At 38.4% G+C, this 13,669-nt stretch overlaps 1 protein-coding gene across 2 annotated transcripts in view; it reads left to right on the forward strand.

Moving 5' to 3' along the window:
• The window catches only part of SLC13A1 (solute carrier family 13 member 1), a 93,597-nt gene that overhangs the window by 65,247 nt on the left and 14,681 nt on the right, over positions 1-13,669 (forward strand). For both annotated transcript variants that reach the window (XM_008049151.2, XM_008049158.2), the window contains exons 8-9: positions 9,056-9,175; positions 12,994-13,092. In XM_008049151.2, coding sequence (XP_008047342.1) covers positions 9,056-9,175; positions 12,994-13,092 — 219 coding nt within the window. The remainder of the gene's footprint in view (positions 1-9,055; positions 9,176-12,993; positions 13,093-13,669) is intronic.

Consider the following 13,669-nt stretch of genomic DNA (forward strand, 5'->3'; position numbering starts at 1 on the left):
ACAATTCTTAGTGAGTTCTCAAAGTGCTTGTCAGAAATGTTTGTTCAAATTTTGCTCTTCATATGCTTCATAATTGAAAATAGTTGCTCACAAATGTATGCACTGCCAAAAAATAATGTCATGAAAAAGCCTTGATTATTAACTTTAAAAATGGAACTACACATGGGGCATGAAGAAAATAAATGTTAAAAAAATAATGATATTAAAAGATTTTGTAGGGCTACCTTACTAGTTGTCCTGGGTCGAATACAGCCCACGGGCTATAGGTTGGATGTGACTGTTTTAGAGTTTAAATGATGATAACCAGTCAACCAAGGAATTGTGCATGGAGGCAGGTGGCCCAAGTCTCTGTGTCCTTTCCAAGCAATGACCTCTCTGCCTTACAGTTCTCTGACCACAGGTAGAGGTACCATAATGGCAAAATTCTTAAAGAAAGAAAATTTTCTGCCAATGACAAGAAAGAACTGTAGGAGCAATCATATTCTTTTGTTGCATTTTCTTTTTATCAAATATAAACACATACACATAATAAATATTATATGACATAGCTACAAAGCTGGATATGTGGCCAGTTAGACCAAACCATTTCCTTGTCAGTCAGTCTCATGAACTGATATGTGACTTGGAAAGTAGACTTTTAGATTAATACTAATAACACTGAGCAAATTACCTAATTCAAGTACAAAGTGTGAAATAGTTCTTTCATTCCTACTCTTAGAATCTAGTATCATTAGCACCTAAGTTCTAAAATCTTACACCCCCCTGTGATTAATTCACCATTAGTCTTGACAGATCCTTAGAACAGGGTTTCCTGGAAATATTCTTTGTTCTCCCACCTACTGTTGTAATCTTACAGATTCATGAGGTCGTTATTGGCTCTTCCATTAGGAAAATTCTGTTTGCTTACTGTTTTCTGCCTGACCCTGATCCCTTCTGATCCACAGATACACTCTTCCAATCACCAACTAATCTCCTTTCCTAACACTACTGCTCATAAATACCCTCCTGCAATTAACCAATTACTTCCTACTCTGGTTCTTAAAAGACCCACTGTTTCATCCCCTCAGACTCTCAACTGGAGTAACCCCAAAAGGCAGGGCAGGGGAATTCCCACAAAGGAACATGTCCAAACTGTCCTGAGATAGAGCGGATTGAGATCCAAAGAAAGCAAAGGAGCACGAAAGGCCAAGGTGTTCACTCCAAAGCGCATGTTAGGGGAACTACAGAGTACTGCAGCGATCCTCACAAAGGACAATGAGAGAAAAGGAATGTTCTCCCTAAGAGTGTCTGCCATGAGGGAGTCAAATTATGAATTTTATGTGAGGGTTCAATGAATTTGGCTCAGGGTCAGGGGTAGTTTCTAGTAAACCCAGATAACTTTATTAGTACCTGGAAATTATCAAAGGCCCAGTTTGGGTTCAAGATTGCTGGGAAAAAAATTACAACTGACTGGGTCACAGAGAGATCAAGAAACTGATTTTCAGTCAGGACACAGAAAGCAAGCAGAGGGAACTGGAGGACTCTATACTAGCCAACTATGCCAACGTCTTTCTCTACTTTTGCGGATGTTATATCATTCGAAACTCTGTTCAGCTATTCTTTAACCACCATTCTTATCTCTCTTTATCATAGCCTATATTTAGACTTCCATAAACTTATCTAATCCACACTTATCCATAACAATCACCTTGACGATTGTAAACTTGTAAACAACGCTGAATAAATCATTGTCGCGTTCTTCTTCTAGCCTGCAAGAGACAAAAGTAGGTAATCAATAAACATTGGTTGAGATGAACTATCAAGACATAATTAAGTGTTAATTATTCTTAGGATCATTTAAATAGCTGAATAATCTTTTGATATCAAGATAAAGTTATGAAGGGAAATGTTATTAGGAACAATTACTATTTCCATGGTAGAGTGGTTTTGATGCAATAATATCATCTAACAAATACAATAGCTATTAGTTAAATGCACACACAAAGACCTATTGGATAAAGAATGGAAGATTATCACAAGTAAAATTTCACAGCATACTGATTATCAAAGTATATTATTCAGTTTGTAGGTGTCAGCTGTAAAATTCATGGGTATAGACAGCAGCTTGGAAGAAAGTTGTATTATCATCAGTGAAGTCACTGTTACTAATTGTTTGGTAAATAACTGTTCTAAATTTACAAACCAAGGAATGGTAAAATAAATGTGTTTATAGTTGTGCATAAATGTGTTTATAGAAGAGTATTCAAAGTCTATCTCTTTGCCTCTCTTCTTCACTAATTAAAGATTTTCATCCTTTTACCTTTTCAGGTAAATCAATTACAGCTGACCCTTGAACAACAGAAGTTTGAACTGTGAGAATTTGCTCATATGCAGATTTTTTTCAATGAATATAGTCTGCCTCCATATTCATGGGTTCTGAATCTGCTACCAAACACAGATAAAAAACACAGTATTTGAGGGTTTTAAAACCCATGAATACGGAGGCCTGCCTTTTCATGGATATGCACACAGGTTCCCCTAGGGTTGAGTATGCCCGGATTTTGGTACCTGTGGGGGTTCCTGCAAGCATTCCCTTGCAGATATGAGAGACAACTGTACCTAGCAATAACCTCCTTCAAAGATAACCATGATGTTTCCCTACAGAAATGAGCAATGAATATTTCTCATTTATAATTTTCCTAAAAAGTACTGTAGAAGGAATTTGGACATAGCAGAGTTTAGACTTAGACCTAGCCCAGATTTCAAGCCTGCCATAGACTAGCTTAACTTTTGTGAATTTCTGTAAAATGGGGACAGTGCTGGAACTTATAACATGATTGTAAGGATCAAATGGCATAATGCGCATGTGACTTGAGCAGAGGCCCTGGCTTGTGGTAACTTGTCGATAACACTAGCTGTTTGTTATTGCTACAACTTCTGTTTTTGACATTGCTGTTAGAAAGCCATGCCTGGATCATGAATAACACATAGTTAGTATTCGTAAGACACATATAAATACACATATAAAGTGGAAGAGTGGCTTTGTTTCAGAAATAATCAAAACTGCCATCAGTCAAAAGGACTATAATCAGTTGAACACTAGCTTATTGTGATTTTCAATGACCAAAATCTATTGCTAGGTTGTAAATTTCCACAACTATATTATTTTGAAACCATTTCTGTGGATTTCATTAATATTAAACTTATTCGCCATTTTGTAGTTGAGTATAAGAACTGCAGTGACATGTTATCTCCCTAAGTGTCACCACTGACATGCACATGTGCTTTGGGTTGATGTCTCTGTGTTATGGTGTGATCATTTCTATAGTTGTTGTAACACACCCTTAACCATAAAGTGTGCTTGCCAGCCTGTGGAGATTTTGCAATACATATGGCATTTTCTATTTTCACCTAGTAGACAAGGTTGAAAACACGGTGATTAAGGGAAAAGAATTTGTGTTTTAAACTCTTCCTGGGTTAAAAATTTTACTTTTCTACATAATCTGTGACCTTGAACAATCCACTGGTTAGTTTCTTTCTGTTTAAATGAAAATATAATGCTTTCCTCACAGGATTTTTGTTAGAATTAAAAGTGCTTTGCTCATTTGCTCATTCCTGACCTCTGCCTGACCTCTTAAACGTTGAGGGCCCCAAGGTACACTCCCAGTTTTTCTTTATTTCTAAATCTCCATTTACTCCCTAAGTTATTACACCCATTTCTATGGTTTGTAACAGGACCCATGTGCTGGTAACTACCAATTTTATATCTCTATCCCTACCCTCTACTTCAAATACCAGACTTATTTATCTAGTTGCCTATACAACATGACCACCTGGAAAACCAAGGAACATTGCCTATCAACACATACAGACAGCATCCTTGACCTGTATCTCTCCCATCCTCCTGCCAACTTGTCCTTCTCTTAGACTTCACTGTTTCCACATAGGGTATCTTTTCCCCATTTCCCCCATTTTATCCCAAATATATCTTTTTTTTTTTTTTTTTGAGTTGGAGTCTCACTCTGTCACCCGGACTGGAGTGCAGTGGCTGCTCCCGGTCACCGCAGCCTCGACCTGCTGGGCTCCGGCGATCCTTCTGCCTCAGCCTTCCGAGTGGCCGGAATTACAGGCGTGCACTACCATGCCCGGCTAATTTTTTGATTTATTGTAGAGATGAGGTCTCGCCTGCCCAGGCGGGTCTCGAACCCGCAGGCTCAGGCAATCCACTCACCTCAGCCTCCCAAAGGCATGGGATTACAGACTGAGCCACTGAGCCCGGCTCCAAATATATCTAAAATCAAATGTTTTCTCTTCATCTCCTCCACCACCAACCTGTTTAAGCTAAAATTTACTCCACACTACCCTCCATCCCCAGGAAACTTTGTCTTCGAATAGATTTCCCCATGTAATCATCTCCTATTGCTATGTTACAAATGACAATCACCTAAGCTGCCTAAAATACCACAAATCTATTATCTCATTATTTTTGTGGGTCAGGAGTTCAGGCAAGCTTACGTGAGTTCTTTGACATCAAGATATCAGCTAAACCTGTAACCTAGACAGGGGCTCAGGGTATTCTTCCAAGCATATTCAAGTTGTTGGAAGATTTAAGGTCCTTGCAGTTTAACTACTGAGGTGTCCATTTTCGTATTGGCTATTAGAGTGAAGTTACTCTCAGTTTCCAGATGCCCTCAGACCCTTGCTATATGGCCTTTCCTGGGACAACATAGGATGCTTACTTCTTCAGGCCAGCAGGAAAGTCTCTATTAAGGGCTTACCTGATTAATTCAGGCCCACCCAGGATAATTTCCCACCCCCTTTGGATTCAAAGTAAATGGATAGGGATCTTGATGACCTAAGCAAAGTCCCTTCCCTTTTACCACAAAGCGTTGTAATCACAGATGTGATGTCTCATCATATTCATAAATTCTACCTACACAGAAGAGGAGAAGACTAAACAAGACATATAGACCAGGAGGCAGAGATTTGGAAGACCATCTTGGGACTCTGCCCACCACACCTTGGCTTCCACTCACCTTGCCTTCAATACTGAGTGTACACCCAGGAGCCAAAATCTTTTATGTAAATCACCAATTAGATGACATTACGAACTTACTATCTTCCAATTGCTCCTTACTGCATTTGTAATAAAACCCAAATCACCTGGATTTTATTTATTTTATTTTTTTACCTGATTACCTACAAAGTTATATATGATCTGGTCCCTACTTGCTACTTCATGGATTTTATTTCATGTCACTGTAACCTCAGATCACTATCCACAGTCACCATAACCTTCTGTCTCATCCACAAACATGCCAAATTCATTCCTAACTCAAGAACTTTGTACTTGCCACTTCTTCCATCTAAAATACTGTTTCCCAGTTATTTACATGACGGGGTCCTCATTGCTATGTAGATCTCATCTCAAATGTCACCTTCTCTGACCACATTCTGAAAAAGTCTCCCTTCACTTAATAACTTTGTGCTCCATTTTTCTGTTCTATTTCCTATGTCTTTGTATGCTGACTTGTTAATTGACTGTGTGCCCCACTTTCACATAAACTTCATGAAAGCCTGGGTCACATTCGTCTCACTCACCACTGTATCCTCAGTAGCTAGAAGAGTACCTAACACCCAAACAGGGTTGGGTGAAAAAAAAAAAAGAATTTTATCCAAATTAAATTTCATAAAATAATTCATGATAAAAAAAATCTATATTTGCTTTAGGCATATGTTTACAGTCACTTCACTTGTAGGAAATGAAGAAAAGTGAAAAAAGAAACATCATAGCAAAATTAATTCTTTAGAATACATCACTCTTTTTTTTTATTAATCAGTATTTTTTATTATGGTTTTGTGGGGTACAGTTAAGGGTTAGGTGTACAATGACGTTTCATTCAGGCACCCTGTAGATAAGAAGTGTTCTCCCATCCCCTGACAGATATTTGCTACTGTTAATCCCATCCCCCTTCCCCCCATAATTTCCCAGTACCATCAGTCATTTTCTTATAGTATTACATTGGATGTTCAAGGTCCATTATATGAGTGAGAACATATGATACTCGGATCTTTGTTTCTGTGAGAGGTCACTCAGTATTATAGACTCTAGTTCCATCCAGGTTGCTGCGAAATTCATGATTTTGTTCTTTTTTATGGCTGCATAGTATTCCATCATGTATATGTTCCACATTTTTTTAATCCAGTCCTCTTTTGATGGGCAGCATGGTTGTTTCCAGGTTCTTGCTATTGTGAACAACGCTGCGATAAACATATGTGTGCAGGTATCTTTTTTATAGAGTGATTTGTGTTCTTCAGGGTATATTCCCAGTAGGGGAATTGCAGGGTCATATGGAAGGTCAATTTTTAGAGCTTTTAGGAATCGCCACACTGCTTTCCACAGAGGTTGCACTAGTTTACACTCCCACCAACAGTGTTCTTTACATCATTTATTCGGAATATTTACTCCAGGTTTTAGAGTAAAGGTTATGATAAGTGAGGCATAGTCTTATGTGTTTGTTTATAGGCTTCCTTACTGTTGAATTAAACAAAACAAGACAACAAAGCTTAACTTTTTCAGGCTTTCGTTTTTCTAAATACGCTATCCCTCCAGGTAAAAAAATCTGAAAAGCCCTTCTTCAGTCAAACACATTTTACAGAATTCTCTCCAGTGGGTGGGAAAAAGAATGAAGCTTGATTCCAAAGTCTGAGCCACAGATGGTGAACAATGAAAGCAAGCTTGGGGACGTTGTTCTAAATGTAATCCAAGTAGCCCTTTCTAAGTGTCATGAGGCTGCACAGAAAAACATAGGTCATCCCATAGTCCAAGTCTAATAAAATGATGGGAAATCAGCTTGAAGCCCTTCTCCCCCTTCTTTTAATTTCCAACTGGAGACAACAAACATTTTTCAAAAATGAGCAATTTTCTGTAGAGCCTCATTAATGTGACAAAGCATTTTTCCATTCATCCATTCTATTATTACTTGCTACTTTATAATTGCAGAAATAGGCAAGTTAATCTTTGGATCTCTTTGAGGTAGATAAAAATTATTTTCAAGTTGCTAATGATAACTCTAGGACCCAAGAAGATTAGTAACTTCTTATAAGCTCAAACAAAATTGCAGGGGACATAAGAAATCTAGAGTTTTGAGAGTCTATTATTATTGTTTTTAAGTCTTTGCATCACTTAGGAAACTATTAAAGTAGGAAAGGGGCTGGACAAAGATGGCTCATGCCTGTAATCCCAACACTTTAGGAGACAGAGACAAGAGAACTGCCTGAGCCTGGGGATTTGAGACCAGCCTGGGCAATTTGACGAGACCTTGTCTCCACAATAAATCAAAAAATTAGCCAGGCTTGGTGGCACCTGTGATTCCAGGTACTTGGAAAGTTGAGGTGGAAGGATCTTCTGAACCCAGCAGATCTAGGCTGTGGTGGCCATGAGTGTGCCACTGTACTCCAGCCTGGGTGACAGAGTGAGACTCTGACTCAAAAAAAAAAAAAAAAAAAATAGAAAAAGGAAAACACTGATGTTCTTAAATTTGCTACATAGTGGTAGCATGAAGCATTCCATTTATTACATAATCTTTTTTAAGGTGACAAAATATAAGTTGTAATTTAACTAGAACAAGGATTAAAAATTTACATCTTTATAATATTCTAAATATTTTATGATTCCAAAAATATGTTAATTGTTCAAGGTTTACTTATGAGTGAGAACATGTAGTACTCTGTTCTTTGTTTCTGTGGTAGATTACTGATATGATAGATTCTAAATCCATCCAAGTTGCTGCGAAGCCCATATGTTTGTCCTTCTTTATGACTGCATAATATACAACCGAAGCTAGGGTAGCAGGTGGGACCCAACATCAATAAGGGTATCTGATCTCAAACCAGGCAAAGTGGGGACCAAAGGGAGGCCCCAAACTTTACCTGTATGATGACCACTTGTATACCTACTCCTGAATTGTATCCCACATCTTTAGAAAAAGAAAAAGAAAAAAATGTTAATGTTATTTTTCTCATTTCTGTATATTTTCTGTATTCTTCCGATTTCCAACTCTGTGTTACTGCTTCAAGAAAAAAAAAAACTTGAAGGCAACTATATCTCAAATCTTCTATCACTTTGTTCATAGTTATAAAACAGATGACTATATGAGAAGTTATTTGGTATTTTTATTTATTTTTAATTTTAGGTGCAGGGGTGCACATGTGTATCCATTATGTGGACTTATTCGTAGTGGTGGGGAATGGGTCTCAGGTAGCCCATTTATTTGGCAGTTAGACTACATTTTAGAACAATGCATGTGGGGTTACCAAAGAAATTGGGATTGTATCTGACCTTTATTTGTTGTTACTGTTGTTTTGTTCTTATAAGAGTTAAAAAGTTGATGATAACTAGAAATGATAAGGGAAACTTGGAAATTTTCCACAGAACTTTTTGTTATTTTTATCTGGCTCAGTTTTACCATTTGACTGAACCCCAAAGCACTTTCTAGTTCTAGGAAGAAAGAACTACCACATGCCTGGTAAGGTGATTGCAGTGCTTTGAAGCAGAAGAAACAGAGGAGAAACAGTCATAAGAGACGACACAGGCTGGATCAGAATCCCTTCTTAGGTGCCAAGGATTCCAGTTACCAAGGTGAAATGGGAGCGGACATTCAGTCCCCTGCATTTTCACCTGTTCCTAATTCTGTGTCTTTTCTTCACTGGTATACTGATGATTTGAGAGCAACAACAAAACAACCCTCCCCACCATTTGCACTCATTTCTTGTGTGTTGAGTGAATATCAAGTGCTGTGCTAGGTTTTCCTCACAAGCACTTCCTTGGAGATTGAATAGAGGGAACAGAAATCAAAACATACCCCCTCTTGCACTTGTGGGATGCAGCAGGATTCATGCAGTTACAGAATCAAGTTAGGAGACAAGGAGTAGAACCATGGTACTTGACGAGTATGTCCCAGGACTTCCTTCTTGGCCAGCAGCACTGGAAAGGTGTGGACTGCTGCTTCCCAGTGACCATCAGGAAGGATTCCAGCTGTCCTACCCCTGAACACTTCTCCATATTTCCACACAGACGCTATCCTGATTGTCGCTGCCTCAACTTTGGATCATGGTTCCTATTTTCCTTCCCAGTTGCAATTATTTTACTACTCTTGTCCTGGATCTGGCTTCAGTGGTTTTTCCTAGGATTCAAGTAAGTAAATATTCCATGTGAATAGAGTACATAAAGGTACTAGGTTCCAAGTTATCAGCTCCGTATCCAGTGCTCTTTCCCCTTTTCTGAATTTTCATTACCCACAAAATTGGCACACATAAGTATATTCTTTAAGGATAAGCTAGAATCTGATTTAAGCAACACCGACCATAAAAGAGAGTCTGTAGAAAGAAAATCCAAGCCGGGCTCTGTGGCTCAGCCTGTAATCCCATGCTTTGGGAGACTGAGGTGAGTGGATTGCCTGAGCCCACAGGTTCGAGACCCGCCTGGGCAACTTGGCGAGACCTCATCTCTACAATAAATCAAAAAATTAGCCGGGCATGGTAGCATGCTCCTGTAGTTCCAGCTACTTGGAAGGCTGAGGTGGAAGGATCGCTAGAGTCCAGCAGGGTGAGACTGCGGTGGCTGGGAGTGGCCACTGCACTCCAGTCTGGGTGACAGAGTGAGACTCCAACTCAAAAAAAAAAAAAGAAAGAAAATCCATTTAGGTGTGCCTTGAGTCCTAATCCAATAAGATATGAATAGACCAGAAAGGCATAAGTAACTCAGTACAATGTCCAACTTACTAGAGTAGAATTTTAAGAAGATTTACCCCTCCACTTGGTTAACACGGAGATTTTCTTGGGTTATTGAGCTACTTTAAACTGTAATATGTAGGACTTCTTGCTTCATACTTGCACCAAAATTGATGTCATTTTCAAAATATCTAGTAAAATAAAGACCTGAGAATGTTCTCTGTGGAAAGAATATTGAATTAGGAATTATGAGGCCAGGAATAAAGTCATGGCTCCTCAAAGGTCAGATGAGTGATCTTTGCACATCCAGACCCATTCTCAGTCTCAGTGTCTTCTCCTGTAAAATAATAGAATTTACCTGTATTAGATCACTTTCAATGCTATAATTCTAACACATATGGTCCCAAGTTGACCACATAAAAGACAAAGTAAGAAACATTGATCAATAGAGACCTACTGATGCCACTAAAATGACAAACATATGTATTCAAAGATTTCAACATAGTGCCTTGACTGGGATCAAAGCTGGTAGTTTGTAAGTACCAATGAGTTGTGACTACGATGACAGCCAGCATATAAAATTATGAAAGGTTCCTCAGCAAAATCTAAAATGTGGCATTGTACTTTCAACTCATTTACAATACTCCCTAAAAGAATGGTGAAATCACTGTGCATTAAACCTTGAGATGTTTTCCTGAAAAATAAAATAATTCCAGTTTATTTTTGTAGGGTTTTATTTAAATAATTTCAAAGACCTATGAATAAAACAGCATGTGATTCCATAAGCTAGTGAGGCTGAAATCAGCTATTTGTACTTCCTTTGAAAAGCAAAACACTGTGATCAGGTGTGGTTCCATGCCTGAGCCCGCATTTTCTAAACCTGGCAATATGAGGACTGGCATCCTCCCCTCTTGATTCCTCCTTCTGGCTTTTCCCCCAAACTGCCACAGTTTCATTAGGAGTGAGAAGATGGTACTGATGATCTTTTTAAAAAAAATTCTATCCAGATTGTGGGAGCAGCGTGTGGCAGTCTTCCCGCTGAAGCAAATGTGTAGAATGTCACTGACTTCAGCAGGTGGGCATCAATGGGGAGAGGCCAGCTGCATACTAAGTGCTCTTTCAGGAAATCCAAGCCTTTGGGGGCCTATTCAATTGTACAGGTAGCAATGCAGGATACAGCAGGCAGGAATCCCAGTCAGTGGAGCCATGGGCCCACACTTGTCCTGTTCTTTGTTGCTATGTATAATGACTTTATAAAATATATATGCAATCATTGTCACTATTTTAAAATGGTCTACCACTTAAAAAGGAGAAATTAAGAAGCTAAAGGGCAAGTGCTTTGAAATGATTTCTCTATGAGGAAAAAAATCCTGTGACATGCATACATTAGGCAAAGTCCATAAATCATGGTCAGTGTCATGTTTAAACAGTTCCCTTGGTGTCCACTATTAGCTAGACTCTTCACAGCTTCATGCTCCAGCTAATTTTTCAGTGTCCTTTTCAGTTTGCCAGGGTGTTCACCTCCAGAGGTTTTAGATCGACAAACAGAAATTATCAGCTACTCCCCTGGCAGAGTAGCCTACATTCTGATTAGTGTGTTGGTTGTTAACACAGTTAACTCATCCGTTATAAATGACCCCAACATATCCGGGAAAAGAAGCTCATCTATCAGTGCCACTGAACGAACTTACATGGAGAGGCTGATGCATTGTCATATGCTTTGTCAGTTCCTTTGTGAAGGCATTAACCTTCATTTGTAGCAAAGCCAATTTGACTTTTGACTTAACCATTTATTTTCTGCAACCAAATGACAAAGTACATATAAATGTGCTGCATGGAAAATAATTTCTTAGGAGACTCTTATCTCTTTCTTTATCTATGCTTTTCTCTTTCATGGATGCTTCCCAGATGGTTCATGAATTCATTTCCTATAATATTTGTATTTTTGTTGTGACACAGGCTAAATTTTCAGTACTGGTACTGGTCAATCATTTAACTGAGATTGTAAAAAGTAATTACCCCCTCATTAAGCAAAAATGCAACAATGTTCATCTACTTGTGTTCAGTGATTGGAGTGTATGTATGAAGATGGGTGATTACAAATGTGTAGGGGGAATAACTTAAGAAATGGGGATATTCTGTCCTTTCAAAGAGAATCACAGTCTGAACAAGTAAAACATACATTGCGTCTTTGAGTGATAGTTTCCCTCCCAACACTCCAATCTTCCTACTTACAAATACCCATGTTTACCCCAACAATTTTACGGAAGAGAATGTCCCTGCTTTCTATACCCACACATAATGTAAATTTAACTGAGTTACTCATACACATTCCAAGAGATAACCCAAAAGAATCTAGCCATTTTCTGATTTTTCCTTCCCCTGGAGAAATTTGTTTTTAAAATCTACATCGAGAGCAGTGTTTTACAAAAATTGTTCAAAGTTTTGAAGAACCCAGACTTCAGGACAGAAAAATTAGTCACAGGAGAAAGAGGTCACTCGAACAAGCAGCTTTCTAAAAGCAATAAAGAGTGGCAGTTGCTGTCAAAAATAAGCTGGAAGATTATACAGCAGGTGCTATTGGGAATTGAGTGGAGAAAATTAAAGAAAAAATGTAATAGAGTTGGTTTTACTTTTGAGAATAGACCTAGTTTGGACTCTGACCATGATCAATATATGTGACTTCCTTGCCCTAATGTATAACTCAGGTTTTGCATACTTTGCAAAAATTGATGGATCTGACACCAACTGTCTCATAAATCTGCCAGAGATACTACTGGGTTGATGAGTCAAGTATTTACTGTGTTTGCCAGTGTTTAGAGATAGTGGACCAAAGAAAACACCTATTACACAATCACTGTTCCTGCCTTCAAATAATTTGTTATCTAGCAAGTGCAATAAAACTCACACGTGAGCAAAACTTAACAACCAGGATATATTATGTATATATTTTTAAAATATAATGATGAAATATAAATTAAAGAGTTAAAGATAGGTAGCACATAACAAAATTCTAATGGTGCAAAAGAACTTGGAGGAAAAAAAGAAACTGGAGAAAGATGTCACAGAAAATATGAAGCAAAAATTAAACATTGAAATTGTGAGCAAACCAGGCAAAAACCGAAAAGAAGGGAAAGGACATTCAAATAATTCAAAGAAAAAGATGGAGATACAGGCAAAAATCACTGATTTTTTTTATGAATTTATCAAAAAAAATCCTTTGTAATAGGGGGTTGTAGTGAAAGCATTCCTTGCTTAATGGACTTAATTTATTCTTTTCAGCTTTAAAGAGATGTTCAGCTGTGGAAAAGCCAGAACAGTTCAACAAAAAGCTTGTGCTGAGGTGATAAAGCAAGAATACCAAAAACTTGGGTCCATAAGGTAAGACACACACACACACACACACACACACACACACACACACACACACACACACACGTGCTTCTTATACTGCATGTAGTTGTTGAAAAGCAAGTAAGCATATAATTGCCTGAAAGTCAAGGTATTTATAATACTTGATGAGAGCCCTAAATTTGCTAGGTTGTTTTTTTAATACAACTCAACATAACACATCGTATGGCTAAAATTTGCCAGGTAGAATGAAAAGAAGCTGACAGAACTCACAGAGGAGGGAGGGCTTTTTCTCCTTCCTTTCTTCCTTTCTTCCTTCCTTTCTTCCTCCCTTCCTTTCCTCCCTCCCTCCCTTCCTTCCTTGGAGGGATTCCACTTTTTCACACGGGTTGGAGTGCAGTGGCAAATCACAGCTTACCACAGCCTTGACTTCCTGGTCTTAGGTGATCCTTCCTCCTCAGTCTCCCAGGTATCTGGGACTACAGGCACAACACCATGTGCAGCTAATTTTTTGATTTTTTTGTAGAGACAAGGTCTTGTTATGTTGCTCAGACTTGCTTGAACTCCTAGGCTCAAGCAGTCCTCCCACCTCGGCCTCCCAAAGTGC

Source organism: Carlito syrichta, unplaced genomic scaffold, assembly GCF_000164805.1.
Source record: "Carlito syrichta isolate Samal-C Ts95f unplaced genomic scaffold, Tarsius_syrichta-2.0.1 Scaffold50926, whole genome shotgun sequence".
Lineage (NCBI taxonomy): Eukaryota > Metazoa > Chordata > Mammalia > Primates > Tarsiidae > Carlito > Carlito syrichta.